Source organism: Fukomys damarensis, unplaced genomic scaffold (genome assembly GCF_012274545.1).
Source record: "Fukomys damarensis isolate Sample0158 unplaced genomic scaffold, DMR_v1.0_HiC HiC_scaffold_31, whole genome shotgun sequence".
NCBI classification, from domain to species: Eukaryota; Metazoa; Chordata; class Mammalia; order Rodentia; family Bathyergidae; genus Fukomys; species Fukomys damarensis.
Window position 1 is genome coordinate 1,490,890 of NW_022900943.1, and position 20,631 is coordinate 1,511,520.

General features: G+C 47.7%; 1 protein-coding gene across 6 annotated transcripts in view; it reads left to right on the top strand.

Annotated features, from left to right (window-relative positions):
• The window catches only part of Slc24a2 (solute carrier family 24 member 2), a 212,585-nt gene that overhangs the window by 160,898 nt on the left and 31,056 nt on the right, over positions 1 to 20,631 (top strand). For all 6 annotated transcript variants that reach the window (XM_010630906.3, XM_033757744.1, XM_010630905.3 and 3 more), the window contains 2 exons: positions 14,911 to 15,006; positions 17,973 to 18,091. In XM_010630906.3, the coding sequence (XP_010629208.1) occupies positions 14,911 to 15,006; positions 17,973 to 18,091 (215 nt within the window). The remainder of the gene's footprint in view (positions 1 to 14,910; positions 15,007 to 17,972; positions 18,092 to 20,631) is intronic.

Here is a 20,631-nt window from a genome sequence, read left to right on the forward strand (position 1 = left end):
CCCTTACTCTGCTCGTTTCCTTTCTCTTTTCCCAACTGAGCAAATGTTGCTGTCCGACATTGTCTTCTCCCTTCCTCTGTCCTACAACACTAGACAATTTGAGATCACCTGAAAATGCCAGAATGGTAGAGTCGCACTTAATAATGACCAGGCTTTTGAAGCAAGAAAACAAAGTCAAAATAATGTCTGGAATGAGAACAAGATGAGCGTTAGCACAACCATCAGAGTGTGTTGAAGGCCCTCATGGGTCCTTTTCCTTCTCCTCCTTCCGACTTCCCATCCTTTCATGCACGTTCCATCGTGTCCCATTCCCAGCTGAACATTCATCCCCATTATGCTGAAAACAACAGTAGTGAAGGCAGCATATCTACATTATGTTCTATGAAATACTAGTTTCATACGATGTTACTAGGCATTTGACAAGAAAGGAAATATTAATTTCACAGTTAAGTAAGTGAAAAGGTTTGAGTTAAGTTGAACAAATCCTCTACGACATGCCTTCTTGGGGCCTTTAGTGTGCTCCTGTGCCCTGATCCTGTAGTAAACTGTAAAAGGGGTGCAATGTGCAGGGTTTCCCAGGGTCCTGTGATCAGAGAACTCATGCTTACATGGAGCCTACGCGACACTTGCAGGAGTGCTAGCTCGGGTTAATTCCTCACTTGGAGCAGGAACCACTGAGGATTAAAAAGGTCTCCAGACACATGGAAATCCTTCTCAGGTACCAGTAGGAAGGGAATCTTGGAACGGGGGCTCAGCCACTTCAGATCACCTCCTTTGGCAGCTGCTTCCACAACAAGCCAGGTTTGGTTTAAACCTAATTCTGGGATCCGTCAAAAAGACAGCCGGCTCATTGGCCTCAGATCTGGCATTTGCGAGGCGTAACTTCTTCAAATTCTCAAGGGTCCTTCCCTACTCATTGTAAAATAATAATCCTAACTGTGATTTATTTCCTTCCATGCTGTGCAGTTTAAGGAAGTACAATAAAGACAAAGATGTTTGGAGCAATAACTGTGAGCTGTTCGGGATATCTCCCCTCCAATTACACATTTTCACAATTTGAGAGTTGTGACTATGCCCTAAGCAAGGCTTTATTATGATTGAGTATGTGAGTAGTCAGTAAAAAAGAGAGTAGTGTACAAGTTATTCATAACTTTTTCCAGGAATTCTCTAGACACTGTGTGAGGTTAGATACTTAGAGTGAAGCCTTTGTTCCCCTCCCTAAGTGGACCAAACAGAACCCCGCAGCCAGAGAAGAATTGAGTGATGATTTTTAAATAAAGAGAATTTTCCTGGACATATTCAGGCCATTACTTTAAACACTCACTGTGTGTGTTATTCTGCTAGATACTTTGAGGAAATAAGACTAAAAGGTAGTTAGTCTGTTCCTGCAGAGACCAGGAGAGAAATAGCACACAGCAATCACTGAGATACAGGAAATAAAGTGATCAGAAGACCACACATGGAGGAAAGGAAAGCTGCTTTCACTGGGAAAGGATGTTTTGCAGAGAAAGTGGTCTTTGAATGAGGTCTTACAGTATCAGTAAGTATAGCATAAAGTAGGCAAGGAGGATGGCAGGGACTGACCTCCCAGGCTGAAAGAGGAATAGGAGGATGAAGGTTCTCCAGCATTTGCTGAGTGTCTCCTGCTTGCCTCCCAGGGCAGGGCTGTGGGCTCTGTGTGTTGTGCGTCAGCTAATCCTCATCCTGCTCACATGAGAATCAGAGAAGCACTGGGCCCCGGAGGTAGTGGGTGGTGATGCAAGGCCCACCCTGGAGTCCACGCTGCACCACTGTGGCTGTGCTGTGGGCTGTGCGGGGGGATAAGGGACAGAGGCAGTGCGAGTCAGCTGCAGGGAGGGAGTGGAGGCCGGGAACAGCATCACAGAGTGGTAGCAATGGACTGCGGGGTGAAACAGTTCCCCTGCTTGAACACATGACCATAATATGTTTATTTTAATGAACACCGGACAAAATCAAGGTGTTTGCAAAGTTAGCTCTCAGAGCCCTTTCTTTCCAGCAGGGCACCCTAGTGACCTAGAACCTGGATCAGCCCCCTGGGCCGTCCCTGTGCCCTCCCCGATCTCAGGCTGAGACTCTTGCCAGACCAGACCCTGACTGGGAGCAGGGCTGCAGAGACCAAGGACGTCCTCCCGAGGGGTCGCGAGGTGGTGGGAGACATGGCAGAGACGTGCCATGTGCTGCACAGACCTGCACGCTGGGGAAGCCAGCGCGGGGACCCGAGAGTGCCCCGCAGGTGAAGCCTGCGTCACTGGTCCCCGCACTGCACGATGACTCACTGTCCTGCCAGCCAGCGGTGCACGCATGCTCACTTCATACCAAGTGAGAACTTGCTAGACTTGAGAGATGTTTGCCGGGACTGTGCTGGCTTCTGTAACAAGACATTTCTGGAAACTCAAATGCATGGCCCTGGCTTGGGTCTTCCATGGCCTCGGTGCCCCCACATGGAAAGCCACCCCTTCATTTCCTCACAGAGAAGTGTCTAGTCTGCAAGTTAAAACCATGGCTTAGTTCTCATCTGCAGATACACAAATTTCAAAATATTCTCACTCTAGGAAATTCTCAATAAATTGAACTTCACTTCCTTTCTTATAGAAAGCAAAGTGAAAAGTTAGTTCAAAATAAAACTAGTTTGTGTGATGGAACAGATGAATTTAAAGGAGAGAGGCCTTTCCACTGATGGCAATATACAGAACCAGTAAGTGCTACTCTATGGGGACAGATATGGGTAGGTAAGTAGACACCCTGACTGATAGCTTTCAGTGAAGTGGTGTACAGAGTCAGCTCCTTACATTGCATTATCCTAAATCTATTGACACTTCACAGAAGCCATTTCCAGAAAAAACAATTTTACCAGCATTTCAAACATCAACCATGTCCATTTGTATGAGAAATTAGGTAAAAAAAAGTTATGATATAAAGAACAAAATTTATAATGACCTTTTCTTTAATGAAATCAAGCCCACTATTTCATGGTAACCAATAGCCCCTTTTCCAAACCAGGAAACTAACAATGTCTCACATGAATCACGGGCTCTTAAATTAGGCATTTGGCTGAGTTTTTTTTAAACCCCAATTATTTCAAAGAAACAAAAGCACCTGAAGGTCACATAGTCTTTTGAGCTATTTGATATTCTTAGTTTCATTGAAATCGCCTGCTTCTTTTTCAAAAAGGAATTTGATTTTGAAATATCATTTAGCAGTGCTTTCCATTGCCCAAGACATGCCCTCTAGAAGTGTAGTTCTGAAACAAGTCGGTGGTGTCATCTGTGGCCTTCATGGTACATTTTAATCCTTGCTTGAATGGGTAAAACTGTGTTATATATATTGGTATGTCAGGCAAGATTGGTTCCTCTATATATAACAGAAAATCCAGATTAACAGTGGCTTACGTCAGATGGAAGCTTCCTTTTCTCTGAAGTGTAAGAAGCCCGGAGCCAGCCAGGACAAGAAACACACGGCACCTCCCCAATATCCCAAGATGTAGGCTCCTCCCAGCCATCCTTCTGCTTCACAACCATGGTGCACAATTTTCAACTTCAAGGATACCTTAACTGGTCCAAGCAGGCTGCTGCTAGAGCTCCAGCCACCACATTTGTATTCTAGGAAAAAACAAAGTGACCTTCCCCAGATGTTTTGTCTCTTTTTCCAGGAGCCTTCCCTGAAGACCCTCTCAGTAGAATTTGCCCAATATTCACTCATGGCTACATCTAGGTTCAAGGTAGTTTAGAAATACTGCATGGTTTGTTAAACTCAGTGAGTAACTTTCCCTAATAATTTTGATCATTGAGCAACGCAAGGAAAATAGAATTTGGGTAGGAAACGTGCAGTCTTCTCCATGACAGGGAACTATTACTTCCGCACGACTGCACATTGATGGGGACAGGTGGGCAAAGAGAAGCTGTGTGAGTGACTGGGTGGGAAGGTTGGGTGCCCACGAGACATCAGGTGGATACAGGAGGCTGTTGCTCAGAGGAGAGGTCAGGTGGGGCTGTAGATGGAAAGTCCAAAGCCGTGAAATCAGGGTGTTCTTTAAAGCTATAGGAATGACTAGCTTTAAGGCTAGGAGGAGAAAGACGAGGATTCATCCTGGAACTCCAGATCTGAGAGTCGAAGAAAGTGAGGCCCAACCAAGGAGACTGGAATGAGAGAAAAATGGGAGAAAACGATGACCCTGAAGCCAATTAAGAACATGTTCCAAAGGCGGCAGTGAAAAGATGAAAGAATCCATGAGTTGACCGATTAGATCAAAAAATCATTGTAATAGAAAGGTTGTTGTGAAAAGGCAGGTATGGTGGCCTATGCTGGTGATCCCAGCACTTTGGGAGACTGAGGCACAAGGATCAAAAGTTCAAGCATAGCCTAGGCAACTTAGCAATTTTCCTGGACCCTGTCTCAAAATAAAAAATAGGAAAAGGGGTTAGGGATGTGTGAAGGCCCTGGATTTCATCCTTGGTACCACCAAAAAATCATATTTAAGAGAGTGGTGCACAGAAAGTGAACTGATCCCCATCAAGACTTGGGGAGTGGTGCAGTTGCTGCAGTGACAAGGTCCTGTGAGCACCAAGGGGAGCTGGAGATGAGCAGGTGAGATCAGGAAGGGCCCATGTTGCAGGTTCACCTATGCAAAATCTCGGTTGGCAAGGGGGAGAAACAGCAGCGGGGACATGGTGAGCTAGGTCCTTAAATCTTCAGGAGAGAAGGGAGGAAACCAGGAAGTTGACTGGGGTAGAACTGTTACAGTTATTGCTTCCAAGAAGCAAGGAGAATGATCTGAGAGCTGCAAGGAAGAAGGGATAGGGAATGGAATGTTTGGAGGAGCAAGTAGCTGCTGTGTTCAAGGTCTGCAGGAGAAAACCGGCCAACGGCTGACTTTCAGTCGGAACAATATTCAGAGAAGAGGTTAGATGTGGGAGACTCGCTGATGTCAGGGGTCAGAGAGGAGCAAGGGCCCGATGAGGGCCAGCTGTTACTGGGGATGTGGAAGCTCTGCCAGTGTGGACAGAACGCAATGTGTGGTTTCAGCATGTTAAACAACGTGGTAAATGTTCTTGTTTGGAATGGGACCTGAGTAGTTTGCAGTAGAAGACCGAGGTCTGTTTTATGAAGACAGCAGAGGTTTGGGGCCTCACTTAGGTGCAGCCGAGGGTAGTGTCATGGCTGGGGAGACAGGTCGGCCTTCCTCAGTTCAGGGGGTGAAGGTTCTGCCCAGGATAGAACAGCCTTCCTGTCAGGCATGTCCAAAGGTGGAATGATGCGGCTCTGAAAGACGAGACCCCTCTCTGGAGAAGCCAGGGAAGCGAGCAGAAAAGAGGGTTCAGGTAACTGGTGCCGGATGCCCCTCCGATTCCACGTCCAAAGCCCTCTCCTGCACTCAGTAAAACTGAAGTCCAATGGCAGATACCAGTTTGCAGACGACCTCACCCTGCTGAGCGCTTGACCTGCACCCGTTTGAGCTGTCGCTGGATGTGTGGCAGGCAGTTCTAGGCCACGGCACCTCAGGTAAAAAGACAGTGCATTATATTGACAGTCTTTACTATTGTGTAAAACATAGCAAATGGCACATCAGCTGATTCATGTAGAATAGACCTCTAAGAGGGAGAGAAAATTATATTTCCTTTTAATTACAAATCCAAACTTTTACCACAGTAGAAAGTTTACATCACAAATTAAGTTTAGCTACTCGTTTTTATTATAAAAACATTATGGGAATGTAGAAATTTTTAAAAATACCACATAAGGAGAGACAATAAAAGCAAGTCATCCCTGTCTTATAGGTAACCACTTTTGTCAGCTTTTAACATACTTGTTTTCCTTGATACAGTGCTCTACCATGGGTTGGGTCTTTCCATATGAACACAATGGGAGATCCTTGTTCTCTCTCCATCTCTCTCTCTTTTTTTTTTTTTTTTTTTTTTTTGGTACCAGGGATCGAACTTGGGTCCTTGCACTTGTGAGGCAGGCAGCAGGATCACTGATCTACCTTCCTGGCCCAAATCCTTGTTCTTTTTAACAGCTGCAAAAGATTTCATCGCATAATTGCTGCATCCCTATCCCTGTTGATAGGCATTTAGGATATTTCACTTTTTTTAAAATTCATCTAGTTATTACAGCAGTGCTACCTGAGCCTCCTCCTGGCCCATACAGTAAACCACTGGGTGGGGAAAAAAAAAATATATATATATATATATTCACAGAAATAGAAATGCCATATCAAAGAGTATCAATGCTCTAAATTTTTAAAGACATTGCCAAATTGCCCTCCAATGACTGCCCACTAACAGAGCTTGAGAGGACCTCAAACAGCAACTTTTAAAAAGCCCTTTAAAGAGGGCTATGCATTTCTGCACAGTAGAAGTCTTTTATAATGTAACTACCTTCTAATGTACTTATTTTAGAAACATGAATTTTTACCAAAGTTAAGATCACGGCATAGTTATGACTGGAGTATTTGCCTTTCATAAGTTAAGTGATGAGGCTGTTCCTTCTCTACAGAATGTCCAGTTTCTACCACTGCATGTACCCTTCTGAGCAGACCATTCAGTCTTGTCTGAAAAGCACACTGCAAGTTAACTCTCCACCTTCCAGTTGCCGAAGTGCGGAGCTGTTGTGCACAGACACCATTTCTAATACCATGTTTTGTTTCATTCATTCCAAGCTTATGGTTTAACTCGTCAGTCCAACCTTCCATGACCAAGGATTTTTCTGGGCACTTGATAGATGGTCTCAGCAAGGCTGGACCTTATCCAAAACCAAATATATTGGCTCACCAGTTACTAGCCACGTGACTTTCAAGATGTATTCTTACAAGCAGCTCCCTGGGGCTGGATCTCAGGAAGACAGCAGCCTTGTCGATGTAACCAGCTAGTACCTGGCATGGGGTCTGTCAGAAAGACCAGATCAGCTGTGTGAGCGAAGCCAGAGTCTTCCTGAAAACCAGGCCCAAGGAATTCTTCTCATGAGAATACATCCAGCTCTTCAAATTTCATTGCATCTTACTGTCATGATCTAAACTGTCAGCAGTAAAAGCAGAAAGATTGGACTTGGCAAGTGCAGGCAGACTTTGCCACGTTGCATATGTGAAAGATTTTAAACGGCAGCAGAAGGCGAATCCTGGATGCTTCTTTGTGTCTGTTTCTGACATTCCTAGAGCTGAAAATGCTAAGTTGCCTTCATCAGTCAAACTTGAATACTGTTATTACAGATTAATAATTCACACACACACATGAAACTTTGTTTAAAAAAAACAAGAATCTGTTACACCAGGAGGCTGGCATGTTCAGTTCAACATGGTAAGTTTCCCTTATGATTAAATCTGGAATAAATCAAATCATCTCATTCGGGTCCTGGCCCTTTAAGCCTTGAGTTAAGGATTCTCCACACGTGTGACAGCACTTCTGTAGCAAACCCACCTTTCAGATCAGATTTGCAGGTACTAGATTACAATTTAAACTTACAGATTAAAAGCAGAGACAGAAATGAGGAACCCAACTTAGGTGCTAATTTATAGCCATACAAAATCCAGGAGACAGCTGACAATGTATATATATATGAAATCATGGCTGCTACTGACCGAATTTTAACCAAATCTAAACTCTTTACATCATCATAGATATTAGGTGATCTGTGGGTCCATCAGAAAGAAGAGCTGTTTTCTTAGGCCCTTTGGTTTGGGTCAGAGTAATCATTCAGTGCATGTTCATTTGGCTTCTGCTACTTTCCAGGTCCTGTGAACAAATCTAAGCTCTCCCCAGATGAACAGATGCATGTCATGAACTGTTTGTAGAGATGATACCCAAGGTGCAATCCTTGACAGACTGACGAGCCCTTTTCAGTAAAGCAGGTTGCCTAACATGATTTTTTAAAAGTCTATTCTAGGCAATTTAGCAATTTAGCAAGATCTTATCAGAAAATTAAAAAAAAAAAAAAAAAAAAAAAAAAAGAGGGGGGAAAAAAAAAAAAAAAAAAAAAAAAGAGGAGTGGTGATGTAGCCCAGTGCAGAGGCCCTGGATTCAATTGCTAGTACTGAGGGAAAAAAAATATTAAGATAGAGAAACACTAACTATAAATACTATTAGACCTTGGAAAGTTAACCTTGCTGGAACCCAGCAGAGAGTCTGGAGAGTGTCCTGCACTGTGCCTCTTGGTTTTCCTTCTTTCTGTACCCATCTCCCCAGAGTAAACTCAGAATAGAGTTTCATAGAACAAACAATTCAAGCACCTCCCCACCTGCTCACCACCATGGCTGTTTGTGTCAGCGTTGCTGTGTTCATAAACACTGCAGAGAGCCAGCCCTGGGAGACAGAGGCTGCAGCCTTGTGCTCGAGTGCCCCACACTATGGAGAGAGTGGAATCAGACATCTCTGAGGCCCTGAGACTCTGTCACCAGGACACAGCTGTTAGGTCTGCTGGAGAGAAAGGGACTCAGGGAATGTTTCCTGCAAGTAAGATGCCTGCAGCAATCTTGGAAAGAGTCAGGCAAGTAAGTAAATGTGGAGCCCCCAAGCCTTTAAGGATGCAGACGATGCAGTGAAAATCAGGAGACCAATTCAAGCGCTGTGAAAAACTGAAGTTCAAAGCTAGCGTCAGAAGGGTTTGGCAGCTAATTCGATGTTGGTGAGTCAGCGCTCTGGGGTGACTGGGAAATGACATGTGGAGATCACCTTTTAAAAGGCAGATTCCTAGGAAGGAAGACAGCATGGAGTTCAGGGGATGTTGAGTTTGTCTGTCAGGAGCTTCTAAGGAGAGTTGTTCAGAGTCTGCTGGAGAAGAGGGTCCAGGTTCAGGGACCATGGATTGTCAGGGAGTGGTCAGTTGGGTCTGCTGGGGAGAAAGTGAGGTACAAGGAAGAAGGAGTCAGGAAGGAGCCTGGAGACAGACATTTAAGGTAAGTTCTGAGGGTTTCTGAGATCAGAGACAACATTGAGAAGTGTGAGGAGTACCGAGTGCCACCAAGAAATCGAGTCCTGTGGAAGCAAAAGGTGGCTGGCCAGGTACCACAGGCAGAGTTAACGTGTGAGCCAAGGAGACTTAAATGGAGGCACCAGCACACACAGATCTTTCTAGCTGCTAGGTAGCAGCTTATATCCAGGAGCTTTCACTCTTATTCTGAGTGTTTCCATAGCCCACAAGAAGGCCGCCATCAGCTCACAAACCTGCAGTGTTTTCTCTCCCAGTCCAGGCCATGAATTCTGCGAGGACACCAGCAAAATTTACTTCAGTTACTGGACAATTCTCCAGTGTATATAGCACAGGTTTGCTTGCCATTTGCAATATGGAAGATTGTCTGTGACTCGTACTAGCTTGAAAGGCAGCTCAGCTTCCCCAGGGAGCTGATTACAGTGAGTTTTACTGCAATCTCCCAAGTGCATGGGATGAGCCAGGCATTATTCTGAAACACTTTTTTGAGGAGCCCTAAGATGGCAGGAAGGTCCCTTCCCCAGAGAAGACTGCCCTCTGGTGGGGAGTGCAGGTGTGTGGGCAGCAGGCTACACAGTGCCCTGAGAACAACGGATTTCCTACAGGGGAAGGAGGGTGTGGGTATCCATAGAAAACCCTTCATGTTAGGCCCTGATGAGAGAAGCAGCCTAATAGAGGAGCTGAGGCCCAGCTCTCTCTCCCCTGCCCTTTACAGTAGTCATCAAACCTTATCTTTTATAGCAGGAACTCCTTTCTGTGCCCTCCAACTTTGCTTTGGGAATGTGCAAAAGCGGGACAGCTGATGCACCCCTCTGCCTTTCACTTCTGGAGTATAAACTCCTGGAGCATCCCACTGTCTCCTGTTTACCTCTAGACAATTCCTAGGGTTTCATTGGTCACCCCATGGTGCTATGGAGGTGCTGCAAGGATTTACTTTGGGTCATTGTGCAACAAGGAATTATTACCTCAATTGCTTGCCTAGACACATGGACACATGGCTCCACTGGGCCTCTCAGGGGCTGAGAACACTGCATAAGCAAAACTATAATCCCTACCCTTGTGGAGCTTGTCTGCCAGTGGGAAACAACAAATAACCAGTAGTAATAATGATACAGCAAATTAGATGGTGCTGACTACGATAGAGAAGATAAGCTGGGATGATAAATGCTAGAGAAAGAGGCTGCCCAAAGAAACCTCAAAGGATGACATTTGGACAAGTATATGAAGGAAGTGAAACAGTGACCCCGAGCATTTTTAAAGGAAGGACACTGCAGGTCAGTGGTCCAGCCAGTGCCATAGCTCAGGTGGGATGGAGCACAGTGTTCAAGAAACAGTGAAGAGGCTGTCTGGCTGGAGCAGAGCGAGCCCTGAGGAGGATGGAAGACAGACTCGAGGCAGTGAGCTGGCCTTCGCTATGTAGAATCTTGGAGGCCATCGTGAGGACCTTGACTTTGGCTGGAGAGCCACTGCAGGATTTCACAAGGCCAAGGGAGTCGCAGATCTGGTTTCCTGATCTCTGAGGGTGCAGAGACCAGCCTGGGGGACGCACCAGCTGGACTGTTCTTGTGAGTCTTGATGCTGGTGAGGCAGCTGCTGAGGGAGAAGCAGGAAGATTCTGGAATATTCTGAAAGAGACAACAGGTTTGCTGACCCATCCTGTGGCGTGTGAGAGGAAAGCGGCCAGGGTGACCCCGGGGCCCATCGCTCTGTCTAAAGCCTCGTGAGGGTAGTGACACCTGGGCTGCCTGGTGTGGGTTGGTGCCCTCAGGGGAGAGAGTGAGGAATGAAGGACAGGAAAGTTCAGGTACTCTTGTTTTTGAAGCTATCTCTAAGCCTCAAACTTCAAAGAAAGGGACAGGAAAGGAAGGGTGGAAAACACAAAAATCGATTTTCAGACTTATTTTCAAGTTTTCCCTTGTCTTTTTTTTTTTTTTCTCCTTTCTTTTTTCTTCCCAGCCATGGTCTGTTCACCCAGGTTTGTGTGTGGTTGCTCCCTTTCCATCTGTCTCCCATTCTGTGTTGCCAATTCTCAGAATATTTTGTGGCACACAGTGTAATCTGATCGTGAAAGTTTCCTTTTGTAATCTGCCTATTAGAGGCTGGGTGGAAAGATGTGAAGCAATTTCCAAGGGGCTGCTTGAGTTTATTAACAGCAGACCAAAAGCCAAATTCATCACCTTGGGGTGGACAGACCCTCCAAGGGCTGCTCTGCAGAACCACCTGAGGCTTCTGTTTTGTCTCAGAGTGATTTAGTCAAATACTGTGATTGTGGTTGTTTTTTCTAAATTCATTCTTACTCGAGTTAGGCCTCTATGCTTTGATCTTTTCCTTACCACCTCCTCAACACACTCTTCTGAGGACACTCAGCTGGCACTCTTTTGCAAATTTCAGAACAAGTTAAACTATATTAAAATTATGTACTAGGTTTTGACGTAGGTGCCTCACGATTTGAGCAGTTTGCTATTTCTGAGATCTCTTCAGTATACAAGTATCTGTAGCTATATAAAAATACAACACCTTAAAGGCTTACACCACATCAGAGTATGTTTTTTAAGGATGCTTTAATACATGTTAAAAATCACTCCTTTGCTCACCTTGTAAAGCGTCCAAAAATACCTTGATTCTTTAGCACCAAGCACAAAACTACACCGTTATTAGATCCATCCTTCTGTGCCTCCCCTTAGGGCAACATGGAATTTGTGCCTAAAATTTGGAGCTCATGTTTGGAGCATTCCCTGAAACGCAAGGTCTTTGATGCTTCAGTTCCTGCGTCTGGGTGTAGCATCTTCTGCAGCCCTCCCTGTGTGCCCGAAGTTGGAAGATAGCAACCCAAAGGCCACAGCGCCTTTACCCTGAGGTCTCCTTGGATGTTTCTCCTTTGCCTTTTGTTTACAGAGCTCCCCCGGTGCCACACACTGTGACAGGCCTCACACACATTTTCTCACAAAGCCCTGCATGTGACTAGTGAGCCGGTATGCCATTGGAATCCCCATGGAAGAGACGAAAAACCCGAAGCTCAGAATTATCAGAAATCACCTGGCAGGGCCCGTGAACTCTGCTGGAGCTCAGGTCTGCCTGTGCTGAATCAGTCACTGCCCCTCGCATCCCACTTGGTGTTCTCCCAGTAGGTGCTTAGTCCTGAAGCAGCGTGTCTTCCTACCCCAAGGCGCGGGGGTCATTTTGGAGGCCAGGGGTTCTGTACCGGCTTCTGCCATGCTCCTTCCCCGGAGCCTCACGAGGCCCTGTTCCAGCCCCAGCAGTGTCCCTGACCCCAATGAGGAATGAGGCTCCGCCCATCAGCCTGGAAGAGCCTGGAGTGTGCGGAGCTCGGTAGGGGGGCCTGCAGCCTCTGGCTTTCTAGAAAGCAGTCTTCCAGCAAGGATTCCTTTTAGGCCCCAGGCCACCGTTGTTAGCACTTAGCATGCAAAATGGTGGCAGATCATTTTAGTGGGAACAAAAAAGTCAGGAGGAGAGGGTGAATCAAAGTTCAGGAAGTCTCTAGAGAAGACAGCTGCCTCGCCTGCTGCCCTGGGACTATACCCCACACGACCCGACAGTAGCATGCAGAACCCGCAGTGCTGCTGAGAAAAGTAGGAGCGCGCGTCCAGTAAATCCTCCCTGCTGGGTGCAGTGTTTGAGGGCCTACAAAACCCCAATTCCAGAATCGGGTCCTCGTAGATGCTTGGTAAGCCAGCCTGATTTGTGGCCCACTCTGTACTAAAGGTGCTTCCTGTGAGAGGGGTGACCGTATCTTTGCATATTTTGGGGTCCCTTTTTAAATCATTTATCTCGGGCACACATCTAAGCTCTGAAAAGATTCTTGTAACCACAAGCAGTACATGCTTAGGTGGTTTCTAGCAAATATTTTCTCAGCCATGTTTCATGACTATGGGACATTTGGGTTGGGTTATTTCAGGTTTCATTTCCACAGGCTTGTTTCCTCTTTGGAATCCTTTCCTGCTTTATTATTATTTCATATATAATTTTAAAATAGCAAATATTGATCATCTTTAATTCATAAAGCTGCAGAATGATGTGAGTTCAAAGAGTAAGCCTGACACCACAGTAGAATGATTTTGCTTGGAGAAGCTGCGTCTCCAATACATTTTCATGACCTCCTTTATCCTCTCCTGGGCTGAAAAGCACATAATTAGGGACTTCGTAACGTTCTCTTCCACAGTAGCCCTTCCTGTGGCACAGGGCTCCACTGTACCAAGTATCACTCTTCTTACTAATTTTGGTCCTCAGGAAAGACCGGACCGGGCAGCTGGAGGGGCAGCTTGCACTGTCCCCTGCCTCCTCCCTGTGTTCTTCGTCTCGTTTTTCTTTCCTTCTTTGCTCCTTTTTACCCCCTCCTTTTTCTAGTGCCTGGTTATTCTTTCCTTTCTCCTTTTACTACAGTAGTTTACCCAGAGATTAAGTAAAAGTAACCACACTTGGAGCACCTTCCAGGACAGTGAACCTCATGCTGGCCTTCAGCAGTCCTCAAGGAGGGCACTGTGCCCGTCTCCTCAGCCTTCTTTCACATCCCCTGGGCAGCCCAAGCTGTGTCCTGACCTCCTTCTCTCGGAGTAATCCCTTCCCCTTGAGAACACGGCCTGAGCGGACGCTCACTGCCTAGACTGAATGTTCTGTCCTGGAGGCTGCCGTTGTGTGGCAGGGTTCCCTGTTTGTGGCTGATGAAGCTCTGAGCAGAGAGGACCCATGCTATGTCTCCGTCACCACTGGACAGGCCGTGTCCTCCCAGTCAGCTACATGAGTCACCACTGTGACCACACCTATAACCCACATCCGTGAGGAAGGCAGGGCGGTGGGTGCTGACTTGCCCTGTCCCACCCCAGCAGGAGGATCTCCCAGAGAAACATTTTAGTTTGAGTCGGCTTGATTCCATTTGGTTTGGTTTGGATTGGTTTGGTTTAATTTTGTTCTAACTGGAAAAGCAGAATGAGATTCCCTTGTTAATATGCTGCAAGGGGACACAGCCTACCAAAACTGCCCAGTGGGAAAATTGTAGGGGTTGGGGTATTTCGAGCCCTTCATATCTGAATCTAGGCAAGAATCAGTCAGTTTAAAATGAGAATCTTTGGCATCTTGAATGTTTCCAAGGCAGAAAATGGAAGATTAAAAAAGAAAGAGAAATGTGCTGTGTCCCTGCTCCCTGCATCTTTGCATGCCTGTTTCCTGTGTTTGCTGCATGTCTTTGCCCATCGCTTACACCACTAATGAAGAGGAAAAGGTGCCCTGTACTTGTGGCACAGCTGTTTGAAGTGATTACCTTGAGGATGGTGTTTTTCCAGCACCTTTCCCAGAATGTCTCCTCACCAGCATGACCTGCTGTGCTCTCTTGATCATTCTTTGCCCTAAATCTCCAGGTGAAATCAGTTGCCTCCTTGATGCTTTAATTGCAGCTGACTCAGCTCATCTAGAAAGCTCTGACAGCTGTCCTTGACTCGGTTAGCAACTGCAATGTTAATTATGACAAATGCTTGAAAAACAAAGTCAAATCAAAGGACCCTGGGCTTGGCTTTCCTTCCCAGCTCACTGCCAAAGGCTGATCTGGGATGAGCATTAACTCCAGACAAATGGCTATGCCTCCGGAGCAGCTCTCTGTTCGGACTGTTGAGGAACACAGCAGTAGAGGGTGGAGTTTAGTGAGCTTGACGCTGTCACCTATTTTGTGAGCAACTGGGAGGAGAGGGAAGAGGTCCAAGTCCCATCTTTTACCTATAGTCCAGCATCTTGAGGTTTTCAAATGGAGAAATGGGCTAAAGAATCCACAAAGGTAAGAAAATTCTTCCACGCAGGTGGCAGGGCATTTGGGCTGGATGGAATGGCATGGGCGCGGCTTGGCTATAGAGAGGCACAGCTGAGGAATCCACGTGCCCACTTTGCGAGTGCCTCCCATTGGCCCCAGACCTTTCCTGCCTCTTTCTCCTCACTGTGTCTCCTCCCTGCAACTTTCTCTTGCTTCAGGGAGGTTCAGAGAAAAGGCTTCAATTCTCCACAAGATCGCTAAGAAATGCCAAGTGGATGAGAATGAGCAGCAGAACGGGGCAGCCAATCACGTCGGTGAGTACAGAGACCCCGTCCCGAACAGGGGAGGAGGGGCTGGAACAGGAGGCAGAGCCAGTGTGGGCACCCCTGCTCGGAACCCTGCTCATCAGGAAGTGAGTCCCTCTTTCCCAAGGGGGTCGGGACAGGAGCGGACTCAGTATGACACAGTAACTGCAGGAGAAGCCCAAGGACAGCGACGTGATTCTGACCAAGTCCTAACCAGGCCTCACCATTTGGGAGCAGGCAGGACTTCGCTTCGGGGTTCTACACAGAGGAACACACACAGAATCCCCCTTCTTGTAATTCTTGTCTCTTACACCTTTGACACCCCCTAAATTATGGACCGCTCAAGTGACTGAGGTGGCAGAGTCCCTTTGTGTTGAGGCTGCCTCTTCCTCCTTGAGAATTCAGCAGCATCAGGCCAGGTCTCTTTGGCTGACTTTTCCAGAGATCCTGTGTGACCAGATTGTGACATTCAGCATTTTATTTTAACTCAGAACATGATGTTCCTGCTCTCCTGTCTATAACTATAATATAGCTCTCTAATTCTAAATTCAAACTAAATTTAACCTAATCTGGATCTGTGCTATAAATGCAGCTATTGCCCAAGTAACTAAAATTATCCACAGACAAAATTCAACAGTATTGCACTCAAAAAAAACATGATGCCCCGTAGAAGAGTCTTTCCCTCTCTGTTATCCTCATTTCCATCTTAGGGAAACTTATGGACAAGAAACAGTCAAGTTTCAATTGCATGTGAAAAGAAAAACTGGACAGCTAAACTGTTATCAATGGTTGTTTGAATTGGGATTATGGATTACATTTTTTGTCTGCTTCTTTATGCTTCCATGAACTTGGACATATTTTTTAGAATGAGCATATTTGGCTTGTTCATTATGAAAAGATAAACCTATTCCACAACTTCTGTTGCCTAGGATAAGTTTTGCTTGGGATAGTTAGGTTCAGTTACACAAGCTGTTTTTTCTCTTCCACTTGCTTATTTCTTGTGTGGAGGGAAGTAGCTTCAAAGCTTGGATGCTTGGGTTCTTCCCAGTCCTCCTCCTAGTGACTGGGAACCTCTGGCTTGGATTGAATCTTCTATGAGAAAGTAAGATACATAACTCCAACAAGCTTTCCAATGTTGCTGGGTCTGTGAGTGACTTTGTAACTAGAAGATAATATGTATCTAAAATCAAAGCCTTTCAAAGTGCAATCAAGACTTATTTCCATGTTTTCTTTGGTGGTGGGACCTCCAGGGATACGTAAAAGTGCTTCATAAGCTAAGCTGTGCATGTGCAGGTCAGGTATTATGTCCAGTCGGTGGTTTCTTCCTGCTCCTGTCTGCCCTTGGGTGTCTTGACTCCCTTTGGGACCTGGTATCCTATGTTGCTAGGATCAAGCCTGGCAGGCTGATCCTGAGATTGTATTCATATTCCCCAAATCAATGTTTTTCAGTTTAACTGAATCAAACGTACCAAGATAAATTGTCATTGCCACATGCAGCAAAACAGTGCATATATTTCACTGTCGCTGTTAAAAATATAGACAAAGTCCAGTTAAGTTTCTGTGGCTTCCCATATTTTAATCAATTTATGTCTCTCTACGTTACAACTAAATACATAAATATTAGCATTTCCCTGATTTCCAGTGTTTGGCCACTTCAAACACAATTTCTGTGTAACTCTCCAACTATTTTCTGAAATAATAGAATAAACAGAGATGTTTAGTTCTTCTGAAGTTGCTAGGAAAATAGCCTGATCCTGGCCCCGTGTGACACAGGTCAGCAGTGGCTGGCTCACTGCACTCTGGCCTGCGTCCAAGGCCTGGCCCAACACAGTGGGCGTGAGGTTCCGATGCAAACCTGTTATTTCCTCCTGCTGACATCCCAGCTGATCCCTGTGGTAGCTGAGCCCTGATCTGCTGCAGGAGCTTTCTTAGCCCAGAAAACAAAGTCTCCTAGCAGAAGGCAGGGTCTGTGATGGGAATTCCCATAGCTGTCCCTTCCTTGCTTTCTTTGCACCCGGCACTGTGCTCAGTGCTTTCTGCACATCCTCTTGGCCCTTACAGAAGTGCCATCCAGCCCTGCCATGGCGAGTGTCACTATAGGTAGCGTCACACCTGTGCTCATTGTAGTATTCAGCACCACCTCAGTTTCCTAGGTTAGGAAACTGGATCCTGGAGCGGTTAAGTCACTTGCTAAGGACCACAGAGCGCACTGTATAGAGCGAGAGTGTGAACACGGCCCCTTCCACGCCTGTGTCCCCACCAAGTCCTCAGTCGTGGCCCGCGAGTCGCTTCTCAGCTCAGCCCTCTGTCCTGAGCTTAATGGCCTTCAGTCTGGGTGGCTCTCGCTCTCGGTCATGGTGACGCCAATTGTGTTCCTTGCGCTTTCCCTCTTGCCTGGCCTGTAATGAGCACACAGGTGTTCGGTGTGCTGAGCAGCCTTCTCCAGGCATCTCAGGGAGGGCCCGGTTGCCAAGCCTGCCTTCCTGATGGCCAAGTCTCTACTCACAAAGCTGGAGAGAACTAGAGCTAAAAGCAATGGGCTCTGGCACTCAACCAGTCGGACCCACTCATTTCACAGATAAGGGTCTCAACACAGGAAGGAAGGGAGGGCCTTGCCAAAGAGGATGGCCTTGTAGCAGCAGTAAAACCTGGGACCATTTTCCCTGTCCAGTGTCCTTTCCCAGGGGAACCCCAGAAGGTCCGGCAGTAGCAGGGGTGTGGGCCAGGTAGCAGCAGCAGGGTGCCGGTCGGGTCTGGCTCTGGTTTCTCGAGTGCTCAGTTTACCCGGAACAGAGAAAGGCCACCATGGAGCCCATGGGCACTCGGTGACACACAGCAGAGCAGAAGCCAGAGCGCTGCTGGGCATGGAGTGGACGCAGTGTGCTGGGTGCCGTGGGGAAAGGGGAAAAGTCCAGCCTGTCCCTTCACCCCTACTGATTCTACTTGTTTTCCTTGTGTGTGTGTTTATGTCACAGAAAAAATTGAACTCCCAAACAGCACGAGCACAGAAGTTGAAATGACACCGTCCAGCGAGGCTTCAGAACCTGTACAGAATGGAAATCTCTCCCACAGCATTGAGGCAGCAGACACCCAGGTATGGCATTTTCCCGAGGCTCTTCAGGCTACTGCCCAAGCTCATGCCCTAGGACAGCAGTGCGAAGCCCATACCCATGGGCCCCAGCCGCACGGATGCCAAGCAGAGTCTGCTGCTTTGTTGTGTTTCCCAGGATCAAACCATGACCCGGCATGTGGCAAGATCCACATTTCCTGGATGACTAGCATGTTCTCTGAGCCATTGCTTCCACAGTGAAATAGGAGGGTGTGTGTGTCCTGATCCCCGGGGCTGAAAGTACAGGCTCTGAGCCACATCCCAGACCCGATAACAGATCCCTGGGAAGCAGCCCCAGATATTAGCATTTTAATTAGATCCCAGGTGATTCTCAAGGTATGATAAAGTTTGACAGCTGCTGCCATCTAATTCTCTGCACCCTTAAGGTCCTGATTGACAGAAAGCACGGCCATCACACCTAGGCGAGCCCCGGCCTTCTCTAGCTGTGGTAGAAATGAACTCTCTCACCCAAGCCACTGCTCTACCTGGGAGGTGTGACACCCATGCCACTGAAAAAACATCAGCTGTGTGCCACAGATTGGCACTGGCTCTCCTGTGCATTGCCACCTCCCTACCTCACAACTGAAGCTGTGCACTGGGATCTCCACCTGTAGTGGTGCAGGCGGAGCTCGGTGAGGTGGAGCAGTGGAGTGGTATTACCTGGCTCGCGGCGGCAGAGCTGCGATTTGATCCCAGGAGTGACTAAACGGAGTGCCCAGGCTGCTCACCTTGTGACACCGCCTCCAAACCGTGGTTGCTTCCAGAGTGTGCAGACCACGGCGATGCTTGTTAGATTTTGGGTCGCACCTCGTGCAGTGAATCAGGCTTCGCAGACTCAGGGATTCTCAAATTTAAAGGTGCTTAAAAATTCCCAGGGCATGAGAGGCTGTGGGCCATGTTAAAATAGCGGTTTGGAGCAGGCTGGTCTGGAGGGCTGGAGAGTGAGTTCCATGGGGCTCCCCTGCAGTCAATGCATGGGGGAGCACCGGCATTTTCCCGGTGAGTTACGTGGTGCTCACAGGAGCAGTGTGGCTGCGGCCCCGGACCCCTGCTCACCTCTGTACCAGGAAATTGTCTGCCTTCCTAGGGGAAGGGCGCTCGCTGCCCACTGCCTCTGCCCTCATACTCCCAGGTGGGGAGAATCCTCCTGTAGAGGAGGGGATAAAAAGCCCCTCGCACCACTGCCAGCCCGGGTGCCTGCGTGCACCGGGAGCAGAGAAAGTGGCAAGAGTGGCCAGGCCCACATGATGAGCGGCACTGGAAGTGGAAGCGCCGGGACATCCGGCTGCCCAGACTGACGCAGTCACGGTGCGCACAGCCTGCCACATCCCGTGTGCCCCACAGGAGCGAGGGCCACTGACCCTCTTCCAGAGAAGCCATCCCCAGGGCTGGGGTAGAAAGACGGGGCAGATTTGTACACTGGACCAACGCTCTCAGCCCTCCCAGAGCCAGCCCAGACCTGCAGGGAGTTCCAGAGGCACTGGACGAGGTTCCCAACCTCATACTAGAACTTGCTTCTTGGTATTGTTCTGGAAGTTAAATGAGATAATAGGCAGACCACGTAGTACGGAGCAAGATGTTACTTATATGTACTTGCCATTTAAACCCCACTCACGGCGTCCCTTCCGTGAAGGAGCTTATTGTAGGTAAAATGGAAAAGCTTGGAATCTATGCATAACATTTGGTATGTGGGCTAAGAATAAATCAACCAGTCAAAGTTGGGACCTAGGATGAGCATGGAGGCCTATACAAAGCGCTCTGGGAGCCGCTCAAGGAAGAAATGGATCTGAGCTAGGAAAGACAGCAAAACTCACTCCACAGGAGAGGTGACATCTGGGTGCTGATGGATGAGTAGGAGTCTGTCACTCAGAGAAGAAAGAAATAACTGAAATGTCAACATGTGCAAAGGTGCAAAGCCTAAGAAGGAGAATCTTGTTTAAAGATTGGTGGGAAAGATGACCAAACTGGAGAGAATATAAGCTGAGGAGTGAGGGGAGGTCCACCAGGAAAGGTGACTTGGCTCCCATTCCCCAGTTGTTCCTCTGCTCAGAAAACATCCGTCGTTCGTCTGTGTCGGGAAGACAGCACAGGGAGCACAGGGAGCACAGCGATGCCCATGGTCTTGCAGGCCAAGACAGTGCAGACCCAGCATACATCCAGCCATGGCCACAGGGAGCGGCGGAAGGATGCAGGGAGAGGCCCAGGCAGGGGCGGACTCAGGAGTGGACCGGGCTGGCTGGAGGAGCTCTGGGCACAGTGGAGGGGCACAAAGACAGGGTGGACACGGTGCTGGCACCGACACAGGACAGAGCACCACTTCCTCCTGAGCGGCCAGGCCCACCCGTGACTGACACTTCAGTCCTGCAATGGTGCAGGGCATGGGCCCAGGGAGGCGCAGCTCCTAGGTGGGGAGTTGATGGCAGAGACGGCCAGGGACACCACAGAGATGCGGGACTGAGAGGGACAGCTCCCCTCTGCCCTCATCCCTGGTCACGGGCTGGGCAGGACAGGAAGAGCGTGGCACG